Source organism: Ranitomeya imitator, chromosome 2, assembly GCF_032444005.1.
Source record: "Ranitomeya imitator isolate aRanImi1 chromosome 2, aRanImi1.pri, whole genome shotgun sequence".
NCBI lineage: Eukaryota > Metazoa > Chordata > Amphibia > Anura > Dendrobatidae > Ranitomeya > Ranitomeya imitator.
In genome coordinates, this window is record NC_091283.1 from 569,183,643 (window position 1) to 569,201,922 (window position 18,280).

Consider the following 18,280-nt stretch of genomic DNA (forward strand, 5'->3'; position numbering starts at 1 on the left):
CCCACCACCTCACAATAATACGAGTAAGTAATCAAAAACAGCAATTTTGGCATTGCTTTTCACTGATACGGGATATAGTTTTGTAGTACAGGTTGTCTAGGACTTGACAATACCACATGTGTGTGACTTTTTATTTTGTATAGAGCATTGGTTTTATTTAAAAAAAAAAAACACTGGGATTTGAAATTTTTATTTTAAAACTTTTATACAATATTTTAGTCCCACAAGGAGATTTGAACAGGTGTTCACACAGAAAATTGTACCACATACATTGTGCAGTGTATTATCTAAGTAAATCTATTTTTAAAAAGGTGCTATGGACATGAAATTCTCACCAGATGTCAATCCACACAGGCAACAGAATCAAACCATCGATGTCGATTTAATTCACCTGCTGTATATAAGTCCCTAAAGTATCCAACTCCCCAGCAACTTGTGTGTAAATATAACACATATATACATATATGTACACACACACACGGGTGTTACGCTGCACTTACATGTGTAAATCTTCAATCCAACATATCACGGGTAGGAAATATAAAAGAGCAATATTTTTTAGAAAAAGTAAATCATTTCTCTTTCAGCAGCAGTATCCCCAAATAATCAAAATACTGGATGACATGGTCATAACCATATCCGAACATACTAGGGTGTGTTGGATTTTGAAAAAAAAAAAAAAAAAAAAAAAAAAAAAAAAAAGGTAAATGACTTAGAAAAGGCCCACTTTTAAGACCTTTGTGGAACTGTAAAATTAGGGTGCTAGCAAAACTAAGGGTTTATTTCACCTTATCACTTGATATATTGATCTCAGAATAAACTTGTTCCCCTTCTATGAGTCATTTATTTGTATACAATAAAAATTTCCTACTTTAAATTACAATTTTTGTAAAATCTCAGCCTTTCAAAACCCTTATTAGCAAGTATATATGTCCAAATGGTAGATGGCAAAATAGAAAAATAATATACCAACAAGTGGACCTTCCTGAAGGAGTTCTTCCAGTGTCCGGCACGGATAGTTAGGCACATTAAGTGTTATAAGTCACAAAAAAAAATCCTTGGTTAAACAAGGAAAGGATTGTCCAAGACTGCGACTCCAGCGGCCACCCCACCATCAGCATGTTCAGTGGCTTTTGTTCTAAGAAGATGACCCACACGTTCATTGAGAACCATTTTTTCACCTTCCCTACAGAAAGAACAAACAAAATAATATTCTGTCATTATTAACCACATCAGGATTCAGCACCTTGAGGATACAGTGATTTTGCTTTAATTGCACCATACAAGGTTGAAATGCCAAGTTTCTCTGATCTTGAAGAGCATGAACCTAGCTGCAGTATACAAGGGCAGTGCTCAGGCGATCAGCGCACAGAGATATTATAGCGAGGACTTCGATCTGTGTTATACTATTAAGGCAAATTTAATGAAAGTGAGGAACCTCTTATGACATACTACTGTCACAAGAAGCCATGAAATACAAGGGTGCTGCGGTGCTATTACAAGCACCCTACATTTTCATATTTGGAGATCTGAAACTTTGAAGTTTAAATTCTCAAAAACTGAATTACTGTTAAGTCCTGCATGGATGTGCATCTGAGTAACAATCGTACAAGTGGAAAACCATTCCAACACCAAGGAAAAAGAATTAAAAAATAAAACACTATTGGCACTTAACCCCTTCACCCCCCAGCCTCTTTTCACCTTCTTGACCAGACCAATTATTTCAATTCTGAAAAGTGTCATTTTATGGGGTAAAAAATCTGGAACGCTTCAACGTATCACAGTAATCATGAGACTTTTGTCGGGACATATTGTATTTCGTGTTATTGATAAACTTTGGTCAATATAATTAGTGTAGTTTATGAAAACATCAAAAATTTGACACATTTTTGGGAAATTTAGCAATTTCCAAACTTTTAATTTGTATGCCCTTAAACCAAATAGCTTATAAATAAGATTTACCGTCTGTCTACTTTACATTGGCATCATTTTGGAAACATCATGTTTTTTTGTTAGAAAGCTCAGTTTAAATCAGCAATTTCTCATTTTCCAACAAAATTTACAAACCCAATTTTTTTTTTTTTTTTAGGAACCACATTTGAAGTGACTTTGAGGAACCTAAGTGACAGCAAAACGGACACCATTTTAAAAACTCCATCCCTCAAAGTGCTCAAAACCACATTAAAGAAGCTTATTAACTCTTTAGAGGAGTTACCTGAATTAAAGATATGTGGAAGAAAAAAATTAAAATGTTGCTATTTCCCACAAAAATATTGCTTTAGCTTGATAGCCCATAGGTAGTTCAAAACTACTGTTTGGGAGCACAGCAGGGCTCGGAAGGCACCCCATTCAACTTTTGGAGCTCAAAATTGGATGGGATAGCTAGAGAACGCCATGTCACCTTTGCAGAGCCTCTGATGTGTCTAAACAATTGAACACAGCCCCCTCCTCCCCCTCCCCTAGTGATTCCATATTGGAAACTACACCCTTCAACTCATTTATCTAGATGTTTGGGGAGCACCTTGAACCCGCAAGTGCTTCACAGAATTTTATAATGTTTAGCTGTAAAAAAAAATAAAAAAAAATGTTACATTAGTCCCAAATGTTTCATTTTCATAAGGGTAACAGGAGAAAATGAACTGTACAATATGTTGTGCAGTACACAGATACCCCATATGTGGTGGAAAAATACTCTCTGGGCACGTGGCAGGGCTTGGAAGGGAAGGAGCGGCAATTGACCTTTGAAATACAAAATTGCATCTGCAATCTATTGCAGCCAATGTCGCATTACCAGAGCCCCTGATGTGCCTAAACAGTTAAAATCTCCCTCAAGTGACCCCATTTTAGAATCTAGACCCCTCAAGGAACTTATGTAGTGGATTGGTCAGCACCTTGAATCAGCAGGTACTTCACAAAATGTTATAATGTTCAGCCGTGAAAAATGAAAAATATACATTTTCCCGCAAAAGGAAAGAAAAGGAGAAAATGGACCCCAAAATCTGTTGTACAATTTCTTCCGAGTACCCAGATACTCTATATGTGGTGGAAAACTACTGTTTGGAGACACAGCAGGGCTCGGAAGGGAAGTAGCACCAATTGAATTCTGTAGCACAATTTTCGATGAAATAAATTGCTGATGTCATGTGTTGTGAATTCTGTTATCGAACTCCCTCCTGTGGTCATGAATGGCACTTCGGCAAGTTCTGTTCATGGACTCCCTCCGGTGGCTGTGAGTGGAGCTGCTGCTTCTGAGGTTCCTTCCACAGGTGACGTAGGTTATTCTTTGGCTGGCTGCTCTATTTAACTCCACTCAGATCGTTACTCCATGCCAGCTGTCAATGTTCTTGTACTGGTTCAGTTCGCTCTTGGATCTTTCTGGTGACCTGTCTACTCCAGCAGAAGCTAAGTTCCTGCTAGTTAATTATTTGTTCATTGTTTCCTTGTCCAGCTGGTTATCATGATTTTTCCTTGCAAGCTGGAAGCTCTGGGATGCAGAGTGGCACCTCCGCACCGTGAGTCGGTGCGGAGGTCTTTTTGCACACTCTGCGTGGTCTTTTTGTAGTTTTTTGTGCTGACCGCAAAGATTCCTTTCCTATCCTCAGTCTGTTTAGTAAGTCTGGCCTCCCTTTGCTGAAACCGGTTTCATTTCTGTGTTTGTGACTTTCATCTTAACTCACAGTCAATATATGTGGGGGGCTGCCTTTTCCTTTGGGGAATTTCTCTGAGGCAAGGTAGGCTTTATTTTCTATCTTTAGGGCTAGTTAGCTCTTAGGCTGTGAAGAGGCGTCTAGGTCGTGTTAGGTACGCTCCACGGCTATTTCTAGTTGTGTGATAGGATTAGGGGTTGCGGTCAGCAGAGCTCCCACTTCCCAGAGCTTGTCCTGTGTGAGTTTAACCATCAGGTCATTCCGGGTGCTCCTAACCACTAGGTCCATAACAGTCATGCACATTTAAATAGCCGCTGACATGTCAAAACAGCAAAAAAACAGACAAAAAACACAAGTGACCCCATTTTGGAAACTACACTTATTGTGGAAGTTATCTGGGGGTTAGTGAGCATTTATAACCCTCAAGCAAATAACAGAATTGAATAACATTGGGTTGAATCACTGGAAAATTACCATTTTTTCCACTAGGATCCAAGAGATAACGTTTCTCCTTGTTTAGAGTGACATGCCAAGACTGGCATGCCAATATGAGGAGACTTAAGCCTTGCAATGGCAAATTAAATATGTAAATTACCTCTTCAGAAAGGAAGAGGACAAGAACTCTAGAGCTTCCTATTCAAGGTAGCAATCCTAAAAGTAGAAATTGACCCTTTAAGGAGCCTTGCCACATGACTTGGGATAAAAGTCAAACATGAATCTCAAATTGTGTTTTGGGGTGCAGCCCTTTATCAGTGTAAAGTGCGAGATCTGGTTGGACTGGGTGAGAGGCATCTGACCGGGATCCAAGGGGTAACATTTTTCCTTGTGGAGTGACATGGCAAGCCTGGCATGTCAATGTGAGGAGACAATTTAAAATTTCCCAGAGGAGCATTGCAAGGCTCAAAAGTCTCGTAACATTAGCATGCCAGTCTTGGCATGTCACTCTCCACAAAAAGACACTTTACCTGCTTGGATCCCAGGCAGAGGCCTCTCACCCAGCCACACCAGATCTCACACTTTGTACTGATGAGGGGCAGCGCCCTGAAACACAGTGTCTGCCAATTGGAATTTCTGGTTTGGCTTTTATCCCAAGTAATGAGGAAAGGCTCGTTAATGGATCGATATTGACTTTTAGGATTACTAACTCCAATAGGTAGCACCAGAGTTCTTGTCATCTTCCTCTGTGAAGAGGTAATTTGCATATTCATTTTTTTTCCCCACTAAAATGTTGCAATGGTCCCAAGTTTTGTATTTCCAAAAGAGATAATAGGAGAAAGTGAAAAAGTACAATTTGTTACCCAATTTCTGCTGAGTACGCCAATACCCCACATGTGGTCAAAATCTACTTTTCAGGCACAGAGTAAAGCTCAGAAGGGAATAAGCGCCGTATTTGTATTGAGATTTCGCTGAAATCCTTTGAGGGTGCCATGTCATATTGGCAGAGCCCCTGAAGTGCTAGAACAGCAGAACTACTCCCCCCTTCCTGTAAGTGACCCCATTTTACAAACTACATCTGTCAATGAATTCATCTAGGGGTGCAGTGATCATATTGACACTACAAGTGTGCCACAGAATTTGATGACCGTGAAGAAAAAAAAATTTTTTTTTACCATAAAAACTGTTTTAGGCCCAGATTTTACATTTTCATATGGAGAAATGCGTAAAAAAATGGCACCAAAATTTGTTGCACAATTTAGCAATACACCATATGAGTCTGTACTATACTGCCTGGCCACACTGCGAGACACGGAAGGCAGCCCTGTTTGACTTTCTGAGAACAAATTATTGTAAAATAGTTTGCAGACTCCATATACAGTGCCCCCAAGTGCCAGAAGAGCAGAATCCCCCCTTAAGTGAACCCATTTTGGAAATGAGACCCCTCTGGGAATTTATCTACAGGTACAGTGATAATTTTGACTCCATGGGAGTTTTTCAGAAACAAGCAGCAGTGGATGTTGCTGAGTGAGAATTGCAAATTGCTGTTGTAGTGCCCATGCATTATGCCCAGCTCTTGCTTCTGGAGATATGGACCCCCTAAATTACAGGTGTTCCTGTGTTGAGAATCTTATAAATGTGCCCATGCAGGAACATGGTCTGATCATACCATATCTCCTAAGCAGGAGAGAATGCAAAAGAGGATACAGTATGAGATGGCAGCTGATTCTTATTGTAAGGCTACGTTCACATTTGCGTTGTTGGGCGCAGTGTCGGCGACGCAACCAACAACGCATGTACACAACGCAGCGACGCTGCGCCCAACACCACAAATGTGAACGTAGCCTTAAACATTTCACTGCCTGTTTTTAAACAGTATTGCAACTCAAAGAAACAATCAGTTATGATTTCCTGCTGTAATGGCTGTAAAGTCTTTTGCTCCCCTGGGCAGTAGCTATGGTATGATCTGACCATGTTCCTGCACAGTCAGACAGCCATTACACAGTACATAACAGTGCCACATTTATAAGATTATCTTTTTTATGTTTGGCTGCTGTCACACAGAGTCTTTTTTTTTAACACAAAAATCATTGCCATATTTTGAGAGCTATAATTTTTCCATATTTCTACCAACAGAGTCATGTGAGGACATGTTTTTTGCATGACGAGTTGACGTTTATATGGATCGCTTTCTATTCAGATTTTTGTGAGGCGGAATGAACAAAAACAAGCAAATCAGAAATTTGGGGTGTTTTTTATGCTGTTCACCATATGGTAAAAGTGATAAGACAACTTTATTCTTTGGGTCAGTATGACTACAGCGATACCACATTTATATATATTTTAATATTTTGCCTCTTACACAAAGACTATTTTAAATGAAAAATAATTGGTTTTGCATCGCTATATTCAGAGTGCTATCGGTTTTTTTTTCCGCGGATGGAGGATGACTTTCAGTTATTTATTTCCATTCGACTTTTTGATCACATTTTATTCCACTTTTTGTTTGGCAGTATGATGAAAAAGCATAGTTTGTGTCACGTTTATTTCTTTTTTTTTTTTTTGGGTGTACACTGAAGAGGTCAACTAGTGTAACGGTTTTATAGGTAGGGTCATTCCAAAATGTGTAATGTAAAAAAAAAAAAAAAATTATATATATATATATATATATATATATATATATATATATATATATATATATATATATATATATATATATATATATATATATATATATATATATATATTTATATTTTTTTTTTTTTTTTTTTTTTACACAAATTACGTATTTATGGGTATAATTTTCATTTTTTTGTGATTTTTTAATAATATTTTTACAAAATTTTTTTTACTTTATTTTATACTCAGTTTGTTTATGGGTGTTTAACTTTCATGCCTCTGATCACTGGTATAATGCATTGCAATGCATTATACCTGTCAGTGCTGAACTGACAGAAGCCTCTTAAATCATGGTCTCAACGTGATCTTAACAGACTTGCCACAGCTAGCTGACCCGGAGGTAGTCACAACGACCTCAGGTTGCCATGGCAATGAACAGGCCCTTGCGATAACATCATGGGCATGTGTTTGGATGGGAAAAGGCGCTCCCTTCCCTCTCCTTTCTATCACAGCATTTGAAAAGCTATCGATTGCAGCATTTAGGAGGTTAAACAGCAGGGGGCGGTGCGGGCACTGCTTCTGGCTGTGAGTCAGGCCTTGGCTGTCACATAAGCCGGCCAAGTTCCTGTTGGTGATCGCACTGGCTCAGCTCCGGTGCCCCGCACAATCGCCATGACATATGTCAAATTCGGGAACCCCTATCCGGCCATAATGTAACGGTACATCAAAGCTGGTGAAGAGGTTAGCGGGACTCCGTAAGAAAATTCATACCGCCTCAGCTGCGGAAATTTCAGAGAAAACATAATTTGAAGATCCGGCCAGAAAACAAGAAGAGACATGACAAGTTGGCTTCTCCCTGCCCTGCTCCAGATGATTGACAGGACTCTCCCATAACAAGAGCGGCAGGGGGAAACGACAGACTAATCTTGTCTATTGCTATGGTCCCTATGGTATGGCTGGATCTTCAGAGTAAAACGTGTCTGGCTGCAGTCATGCATCCCGCCTCTTATTCATGCTGCCTGTGGTTTGGGGAGAATGAATCAGCTGACAGGTTCCCATTATTATACCAGTAAAAGCACAAATCCAAAAGCTCCCCAGATAAAATGCAATAAATTCTCTGTGCATTAGGTGCACAACACAGGAATAATGAGCACTTACCTCACATACACGCCAAACATTCCCAGCTCGCTGATGCATTCTGACACTTGTACTCTGCCATTGGCTCGGAGAAGACAGCTCTTTACTGGCTGAGGCTTAATCTTGTCCATAAGTATATAAGAAGTGCGCTCCGTGCTGTCCTTAACCCTTTCTAGCACTTCTCTGATTTCATTACCATAGAGATTATTTCCTGATAGAAGAAATAACAATTCGAATAAATGTGGCCTCTTAATCTGAAACCTGCAGGAAATGCTGCATAAAAAACACTTTGGCCCATTCATCAAGCGATTTATGGCAGGAATCTAGAGTAAAACTGCTTGAAATGTAAATGTAACAACATTTTTATGCAACTCTAGATTGAGCAAAAATGTTGCAACATGTTTTTGGCCGAGCTTGTGCGGGACATGGTGTGGCCAAGCACGCCCAACAAATTCATCATAATTTGTGCCTTAAGTAAATTACGAGGAAACTATATGCCAGCTGCTGCCTGATGCTCATTTCTGGGATGTGCACTACACCAAATTCATTGAGAGGTGCAAGCCACTTAAGGAAGGGAGTACATTAGTAAGATCCACCAAATTCATTAAAACTGGCAAGAAAAAACTCCACTTTTATTGAATAAAGTTTCAGAAAGAAATACAGCCAAGAGCTAAATGGTCTACTTCCTACGCTGGAGACCCTACTCCTGACATAGTAATGATATTTCACTGATTGCGCAGTGAAGTCAGGTGCAAGCTCCCCAGCAAGCTGCTCACGGTTTGTTAGTATATGGCGGCTGTTAAATGGTCCTTATGTTCTTTTGCTGGTGACTGGATCTCCTCTGCATCACTGCTGCCTCCCTCCTCTGCCGTGTTTTGCTGTTTTTTTCTAATTTTTGGAGGATCTCTGAATCCTCTTTTTGTACTTTTGCTGTTTAGAGATAGGACTCATAAGCGTGAGGACCCTTGACGTGGGTTATGAGCTTGCGTATTTTGGCCAGAATATAAACCAATACCTCACATAATATTTTTTTATGTGTTTTTTGCACTTTTTTTTCGGGGTGCAGTTGGGCCCATTTTTTACTTGTAAACTGTGGTGTCTGTGCACATGGGGTGCATTTGGATAGCGCTGGGCAGGCCCGCCTGATCTAATAGAAGGGTGTCACTACTAGGCCTGCCTGGATGCTGTGCATCTCCATTGTGTGAACAGCGCCACATACAAGTTTTTATGTGCGGCAATGTGCCAAGCAGCCACCCCCTCCATTAGTTTGGTAGCTGGTGAGTGGCTGAGTCATCGGTTATGCTGCACCTGTGTTTCTATTTTACCACATGGGTCCACTGCATCCTGTTAGTGCATTTGTTTGAAGGCCTAGGCAGGTAAGAACCTCTGCCGTGTTTTGCTGTTTTTTTCTAATTTTTGGAGGATCTCTGAATCCTCTTTTTGTACTTTTGCTGTTTAGAGTATTCCCAGGGAGGCAGCATGTCACGCATACGCTCAAGACTTGCAAAGAGGCGGCAGTGAAATTGCTCAAAGTAGATATAGGGTGAATAAAGACAAGGTTCCCTTTAAGAACCTTTTACCAAGCTTTACATTATAAATTGTATACTCCTGCACATAGTACAAGGAATGTACGTACAAACTTTTTATTATTTTTTTTATTCACTCTGTTCTGGAGATATAGGACATCAAATAACTGGCGCCTAATGTGTTAATTTTCTTATACAACTGGGTTTTTCAATTTGTTCAGATCTGTACTCTGTACCCTGTACCTTCATCCCACTACGACTCTGGCCAATCATGATAAGGCAGCGTCCATAGGTAGCAAAAATGACACTACTGAACTAAATAAATGGCCCACTGAGGTCAGGAACTGCAACAATGTGGTCACGCAAGACTTAGCCCATCTCATATGACCATGCTGACACCGTAACCCTCGGCCCTCAGCGGCTGCCCCAATGCACCCCACTCCGATGCTGCTGCCCACCTGTCAGGTGAGACAGAAACTCAGTTCTTGACCTCAGTGGGCTTTACATTTAGGTCAGACAGATGGGGGTCTACATTTTCCGACTTATGGATGCTGCCTTTTTATGGCTGGACAGCTTCATAGTGGGATGAAAGTAAACAGCTGCGCTAACTGAAATGCCCAGTTGAATAAGAAAGTTAACACAATATGCGCCAGTAATTTTGGCACCCTGATAGATCCATGGTGGAGTGTTGAAAAAAATAAATGAATACAAAAAAAAATGCTACTATGTGCAGGAATGTACAGTCTATAAGGTAAAAATTGGTAATAGGTCCTCTTTAAGGGAACGATAATGAAGGAGTTAAACATCTTCTACCATTGTCACCGTCACAGAAGCAAACACAATTGCTAGTACAAGAGGGCTGAAGAACTACTAAAAGCACTATGCCCTCTACATTTTCCGATTTGGAGATCTGAAATTTTACAGTTTCAATTCTCAAAGATTGGGAATTAAAGGGAACCGGTCACTATGAAAAAGCAGCCCAATCTGTAGACTTCATGTTATAGAGCAGGGTGAGTTGAGCAGATTGATATAAAGTTTTATAAGAAAAGATTGTGTACCGGTTGATTTAATTACAATCTTCTTTTTCTGGGATTTTCAGTCCAGTGGGCGGTCCTATCGGTGACTGACAGCTACATCTGTATGCACACTGTATGTTAGTCCCTGATAGGACCGCCCATTGGACTCAAAATCCCAGAAAGGGCAGAGGTTTATGTGATTAAAGCATAGGATATACAGAGTCTTTTCTTACAAATCTATATAGGAATCTACTCTGCTCCCCCCTGCTCTATAACATGGTGCCTGCAGATTGGACTGCTTTTTCATGGTGACCCGTTCCCTTTAACTTGGTGTCATGGTGACAGTTTTCCGTTAAGTTCTGTAGAGATGTGCAGTTGAATAACAATAGTTTAACACCAAAACCCTTATATGATTAACCAGTAAAAGCACCAATTCTAAAGAACACTATTAAAATGTTATACAGTCTCTGTAATGGGTGAAAAAAAAAAAAAAATAGCATCCATAAGCTGGTTGTGTACTTTACAGTAATCCTAGTCTGTAATCCTTGCTATTTACCTCCACCTTCTCTTTGTGGTTTTAAAACATACTGATCTGGGTTTTCCAGTGCAATTTTCACAGTCTGATCTCCTTCTTCACCCTGATTAATAAAAAAGAAATATTACTATATAACAAAGTTAAAAGATTGCCGAAATCATGCTGTACTTATGCTTTAACGTTCAGATTCCAGGTAGTTGCTGATGGAATCTGTTAACGTGAAACAGACAGATCCAGAAAAGTGTAACGGAGTGCATTTAATGCAATCCTCTCCGCTGTGCTGCACTCTGGGACGAGGTTACTATCCAAAATAACATTGACCTGAAGATCAGTACATACAGAGTAACTGAATGTAATTGCAATGTTGCACAACATTTTTATGTAAAGCATTTTCTCCATCAGAATGGTGGTAATAAGTAAAGAGCTCACAATCCCTTCCACTGACGGAGCAAGTCTTGCTAACCAGTGTTTAGCTATGGTCTCTCTGGTTTGATGCAGTATTTTGGCTATAGCCAGTTGAAGTGGGCATGAATTTCCTATGTCTCCCACATAGCCCAACACACACACACACACACACACTTCAGGGTGAGCAGATATTTAAATTTTGAGACTACATAGACCATGAAAGAACGACTTCGTCTTGAAATGTAATTATCGCTCAAGAGAAGCAGCGCAGACTGTAACCAATTTATTAGTCAATCTTGAGAAGGCCCCAAATCTCTCTATAGATATCATTCTAACTTTAAGAAAAATAATTATATTATTGACAAATCTGCATATAGGTGATCTTGAATATAACCCCATTCAACACTACCAAATTCTTTGGTGGCATCTAAGGATCAGACGCCCTACCGAAAAGTATCCACCTGTGCAACGTGCAAATTAAAAAAACACCTGCATAGGTTTATGGCAGTTGACTTAGAGGGCATAAAGCCAGCCTGTTCTGGATGAATCACAGATTGAATAACCGTATTAAATTGGGAGGCCAGAATGTTTGCCAATATCTTACCATCTATCTTTTCCATCCTTGAGCAGAACTACTTTTACCGCCTCATAACGACTTTAGCAAAACCCCTGATAAAAATGCATTATTAACTATTTCCAGGTAGTTCAGTAATATTTCCTTAATGTTTATAGATTTCTTTCGGAAGGCATTATTAGCTATTTTCCCAACAGTCTTTGCTAACGTCTTCCAAGAAATTGGCTGATCTAAAAACTCTATCTTTATGCTCCAGGCAAGGGACAGTTATCCCCCAGAGGTAATCCACCAAATCATCTTGCGAGTAATTGACCTTAGACCAATATAGATTAGAAAACAAGCCATGTAAGACCGTTACTATATCCAGGATCCGGACGACCATTTTGCCCTCTACATCCCTTAATTGATATTCAAGAGAATTTTCGTTTTGGGCTTGGGCCATCTTTGCAAGTAACCGACCCGTGATCTCTCTCTCTCCTCAAGGAATTGCTGTTTTAAAAACCTACGTTTACTATCGCATACATGTTCTAGTGGGAATGCCCAAAGCTGTTTTTATAATTCCTTACACTGTGCTATTGATTTGAATAAACCATAATGCAGTATTCCGAACTCGGTTTACCAGGTCTACTCCCTCTTTTGGGAGAGTTATCCTTAATAAACTAAATTTCTCTTATTAACACGCCCTTCAAGAAGGCATTCATTGCATCCCATACCACGCTTATGTGGGGAAAAAAACTCTGATAGTTGCCCCCTAACATTGTTACAGTCAAGAATTATAAGCCAAAATGGATTAAGCCTCACTTCCTGGGAGAAACTAGACCTCATTGGATGCGCCTGTAGCCGAAACTGTAGGGGAGGGTAATCTCATAACGATGTAAAATAATATTCTATATTAACGAGCCCTGGAATCATAGAAGGATTACATAGTGCCAAATACCATTTTATGTAGATTGTAATGAGGTACAATCAAAAATCAAACTGCTTTTACTGCAGTTTAATGACCTAAATAGTATAAAAAAAAAAAAAAAAAAAAAAGAAGTGTATCACTGTAAAGTTAAAGAGAACGGTATAAAGCAACGTTTCTAAAAAGTATAAAATTCAGCAAGTGGCGATATGAATTATTAGATCACAATTCCTGTTACAAAACACATTGCATTTCTCCAAACGTCTCCTGCATTTAACCCCTTAATGACAGCCAATACGTCTTTTAACTGACCTGAGATATGAGAGACTAGCCTCCCCATACAGTAGACAATCCAGCAGCTGTCGGCTGTACACTATAGCTGATAACTTGCTGCAACAGCCACTATCAGTGTTTGCACCGTCCAACTCTGTTTAACCCCTTAGATGCTGCTGTCAATAGTGACTACATGATATAAATGGTTAACAGAGTGTGGGGGCTTCCCAAATGGTTAACAGAGTGTGGGGGCTTCCTCTTTATCCAAATTGGTGCCCTCAGATCATGATTTTGTGGTCCTGATGTTTGCCATGGCAATTCATGACCAAATAGCGGCCTTAGAGTCTGCCGGCTGTAGTAATCTGTTCAGAAGTTAGAGCTATTTAGGTGGTAAAAATGCACATTTTCATTCCTATCATGCCACTTTGCATTAATTCCTGCAAAGCACCAGAAGGGTTAATAAACTACCTGACTGCAGTTTTCAATAGGTCAGGGGGTGCCGTTTTTAAAACGGTATAACTTTTAGGGGTTTCCCAATATATGGGACCCCTAAGGGCACTTCAAACCTGGATAGGTCCCCAAAAAAATTAATTTTGTAAATTTCTTTGAAAAAATGAAAAATTACTGCTACATTTTTAAACCTCCTAAAATGCTAACAAAATAAAACAACATTTTACAAATGGTGCTGATGTAAGGTTTTTCTATGGTATGACTATCTGCATTAAAGGGATAGTCATTCAAAGTTTGAAAATTGCTAATTTTATTAAAATTTTTCTCAAATTTCTGATATTTTTTATAAATAAACACAAAACATATTGACCTACATTTATCATTAACATAAATTATAATGTGCCACGAAAAAACAGTCTCAAAATCACTGGGATTTGTTGAAGCGTTCCAGAGTTATTACCACATATAGTGACACTGGTCAGATTTAAAAAATGTGGCTCCGTCACTAAGGGGTTAAAGAGTAACGGAGAACTGTGAGGACGACCAGAATGTATTATATAGGATTTAGATAAAAACAGAAGGTTTATGTTCCCACCACTGAATATTTTCCTATGTAAGCCTCCACTTACAATATCCAAGGAGTACAGGCCTGCGAAAGTCTCTCTGATTCGGGCAACAGCTTCTGGTTGGTCAGGCAAGAACTTTTCCAGTACAAGAGGACGGCTCAGTTCCTGTTGAACCTTTTTGGTACCGACTAGTTGGGTTGCTATATCTGGGCATTTCACTGCTTTGGATCTCTCCATTTTTAAGCGAGCTTCCCAAGACTAAGAAAAAACAAAACAAAACATTTTATACCACATTTGCTTGGCACTATTACGATTTACTAAGGTTTCAAGCCCTAGAGAATGGAAGACTAATGACATTCACTGTGATTTACACCTGCGGGATCCAATGAAAGTGAATTATAATGCCATTTTCCCACTGATCCAATTTCTGATCTACTTTAAGTTATTTTATTTTTTTCATTTCAAATAAACTAAATAAATAGAAATGGTATTGAAATGTTCCCTTGATGCCAAACAGATATTGTGATATGATTTTATTTTTTTTTACACTTGTGTGAACTTAGCCTTAACATTTCTATGGCACATGTGGCTGCTGTAAAGCATATCGCTGTATGCTCTGGCAACATGGCAGACCTCAAAATTATATACAGAAAATAAAATTAAAAAAAATGCAATTTGGTATTGAAAATGGATAGGAAACATAGCATTATCTGATAGAGTTGAGCAAAATGGTTCACAGGACCCTGGTCCAGCAGTCGCATTGGTAGTCAGTTGCCACTGCATAAGAGCCCTGCTAACCTCCTATCTGCCAGCTTACCAGACACATCTTCTAGGACGTCGCGCTGGGCCTTCAAATCAGCAGGAGTGCTATGGATGCTGCATAGGAAGTTTGAAGGGCCCTGGTCCAGTAGCCAAGGACAACTAAAATTGCTACTCCACTTTTTTGATCATCTCTAGTAGTTGGTTTAAGTTTGTAAAACATGGTGATACAATCTCTTTGTCTTTTCTAGTACATTTTCAAGCGAATCAACTATGTCCACTGTACAACAAACGTTATCTGGTCCTTCATGTATCTGAGGAAAGCATTATTAGCAGACTATACAGACCTGCTTATTGTAATCCTGAGGCATGTATCCGGTTCTGAAATAAGCTACGGCAACCTCATATCCATCCCTAGGAGAAACTAATGTTAGCATAGCTGAAGTCTGATTATTAAACGAAGAATAGAAAAAAAATCCAATTAAGAATTAGGCCCAGATTCATCAAAATTGGCATTTTTTAAGATCAGTATCATAGAAGGTGATGGGATGGAGTGCGAGGCATCCAATTCATTAATGAATCAGGCAATGCATGAAGTGACATTCGTCTCAGTGTGTGCATAGTCACAAATCTTACTTTAATCTTGGACTACAGTAAGATTTGCGATATAAGAAGCGCAGTCGCTCATCATCGTTTTGGTAACTGGAGGGGGGACGACCAGTCTACCATCCTGCCCCAGCAATGACCACTTTGTTGGAGCTGGGCAAAAATGTCGTAAAAACGCCTAGTCACCAATTTTTTGTGGAGCCTTAGGTTGTGCAAAATGTTGCGACTTTAAACTTTTTACGGCATTTATTCCTATAGGTAGGTGTTAAATGAATAATGTCTCGGGTAACGACTCCCAGGACCACCTCTAAATCATGTGAACAGGGGTCCTGTGCCTACCATGTGAATGGAGCTGTAGCGTGCATGTGTGACTACTGTTCCATTCACTGCCAATGGGAGCACTTGCCATGTGCACTAATGCTTCCTGTTGACCTACAAAATTAACCCCTTCACACCCCCAAGGCTGATTGCAACGTCATGGCCAGGCCAAATTTTACAATTTTTACCACTGTGACTTTATGAAGTGATGCTTTAACGGAACCTCCTGATTCTGAGACTGCTTTTTCGTGACATATTGTACATTATTATAGTGGTAAAATTTCTTCGATAAAACTTGCTGTTTTTTTGCCCTTAAATCAGAGCGTTATATCACACAAAATAGTTCATAAATAACATTTCCCATGTCTACTTTACATCAGCACAATTTTTGGAACAATTATTGTTTGTTAGGAAGTTATAAGGGTTAAAGGTTGACCAGCGATTTCTCATTTTTCCAACAAAATTTACAAAACCATATTATTTTTTTTAAAGTTTGGGACCACATCACATTTGAAGTCACTTTAAGGGGTCTATATGACAGAAAATACCCAAAAATTACACCTCCCCTCAAGCTGCTCATCCATATTCAAGAAGTTTATTAACCCCTCAGGTGCTTCACAAGAATTTTTACATTGTGGAAGGAAAAAAAATGAACATTTAACTTGGTCATGAAAATTTCCTTTTTTTGGGGGGGAGGGTTTGCAAGGGTAAGAAAAAAAATGGACCACAAAATTGGTTGTGCAATTTCTCCTGAGCATGCCAACGCTACATATGTGGGGGAACACCAATGTTTGGACACACAGCATTTTTTAATGTAAATTTGCTGGAATAAATAGGGGATGCCATGTTGCGTTTGAAGAGCCACTGATGTGCTTAAACAGTGGAAATCCATACAAGTGACACCATTTTGGAAACTAGACCTCTCAAGAATCTTATCTAGATGTGTGGTGAGCACCCTAAACCCCCAGCTGCGTCACAGAAGTTTATGAACAGAGCAGTGAAAGTTAAAAATCATATTTTTTACAGATGTTACTTTAGCCCCAAATGTTCTATTTTCACAAGGATAGCAGTAGAAATGGACCCTAAAATTTGTTGTGCAATTTATCTGGAGCACGCAGATTCCCCATATGTGGTCGAAAACTACTTTTGGAGGCACAGTTCAAAGCTTAGAAGGGAAGAAGCGTCATATTGGAGTTCACATTTTGATGGACTGGTTTGAGAATGCCATGTCACACTTGCATAGCCCCTGAGGTGCCAGACAAGCAGAACCCTCCCTCCTCCCGCCCCCCCCCCCCCCCAAGAAGAGACCCCATTTTAGAAACTACACCTCTCAATGAATTTATACAGGGGTACAGTGATCAAATTGACACTATAGGTGGATCACAGAAGTTTAGACCATTGAGCAATGAAGAAAATGGGTATTATTACCTACCGATAATTCGGTTTCCAGGAGTCCATCCTGACAGCACATTGGAGGACGTCCTCCTCCTCCTTGCAGGGACAGGAAACACAACACGAGAGGTTAAAAGGTCCCACTCCACCCCCTTTTCCTCAGTGTTTTGACAAGTACCACACCATGGATAGATATACTTTTGAAACTTTATTAGACCAAACATATTACAGCATATGAACTGGCATGCATAGGGGGGGAAATAACGGTGCTGTCAGGATGGACTCCTGGAAACCGAATTATCGGTAGGTAATAATACCCATTTTCCAGGACGTCCCCCTGACAGCACATTGGAGAATACCAAAGAAAACTACGTTTAGGGTGGGACAACTGCTTGGAGAACTTTCCTCCCATAAGACGTCTGCTGAGCTGCTACTACGTCTAGCTTATAGTGCTTACAGAACGTGTTTACTCTGGCCCAAGTTGCTGCCTTGCAAATCTGATCTAGTGACGCTCCTGCTCGCTCAGCCCATGATGCTGAAACAGCCCTAGTAGAGTGAGCTTTAATCCCTGTTGGGCACGCTATCCCTTCTGATGCGTAGGCTTTTGAAATTATAGTAGTAATCCATCTAGCTATAGACGCCTTGGAAGCTTTTTTACCTTTATTCTTACCTCCAAATAGGATAAAAAGATTAGAATCCTTCCTCCAGGAGCTAGTGGCCTCTAGATAGTTTAATACTGCCTGCCTAACATCCAGGGAGTGTAAAGCCTGTTCTTTTTCATTAGAAGGGTTCTCACAAAAGGAAGGTAAAATTATTTCCTGATCTCGATTTTTTTGCTGAAGCTATTTTTGGGATAAAAGCTGGGTCTAATTTTAGGATTATATGATCCTCTCTGACTTGAAGATATGGATCCTTAATTGATAGAGCCTGAATTTCCCCTACGCGTTTAGCTGTTGTAATCGCTACTAGGAAGGCCGTCTTCCAGGTACGAACTGAAATAGGCATGTCCTCCTCTAGAGAATAGGGATCTTTACATAGAGCCCTAAGGACTAAATTTAAGTCCCATGTGGGAGCTAGCTGTCTCAAGGTAGGCCGTAATCTTTGGATAGCCCTCACAA

General features: G+C 39.8%; 1 protein-coding gene across 1 annotated transcript in view; it reads right to left on the minus strand.

Moving 5' to 3' along the window:
• Nucleotides 1–677: 677 nt before the first annotated feature.
• The window catches only part of GSS (glutathione synthetase), a 76,688-nt gene continuing 59,085 nt past the window's right edge, over nucleotides 678–18,280 (minus strand). Inside the window, exons 9-13 of the mRNA XM_069752132.1 lie at nucleotides 15,194–15,260; nucleotides 14,151–14,345; nucleotides 10,937–11,018; nucleotides 7,860–8,049; nucleotides 678–1,186 (exon numbers count right to left, since the gene is read on the minus strand). Of these exons, the coding sequence (XP_069608233.1) occupies nucleotides 1,063–1,186; nucleotides 7,860–8,049; nucleotides 10,937–11,018; nucleotides 14,151–14,345; nucleotides 15,194–15,260 (658 nt within the window). The 3' untranslated portion in view covers nucleotides 678–1,062. The remainder of the gene's footprint in view (nucleotides 1,187–7,859; nucleotides 8,050–10,936; nucleotides 11,019–14,150; nucleotides 14,346–15,193; nucleotides 15,261–18,280) is intronic.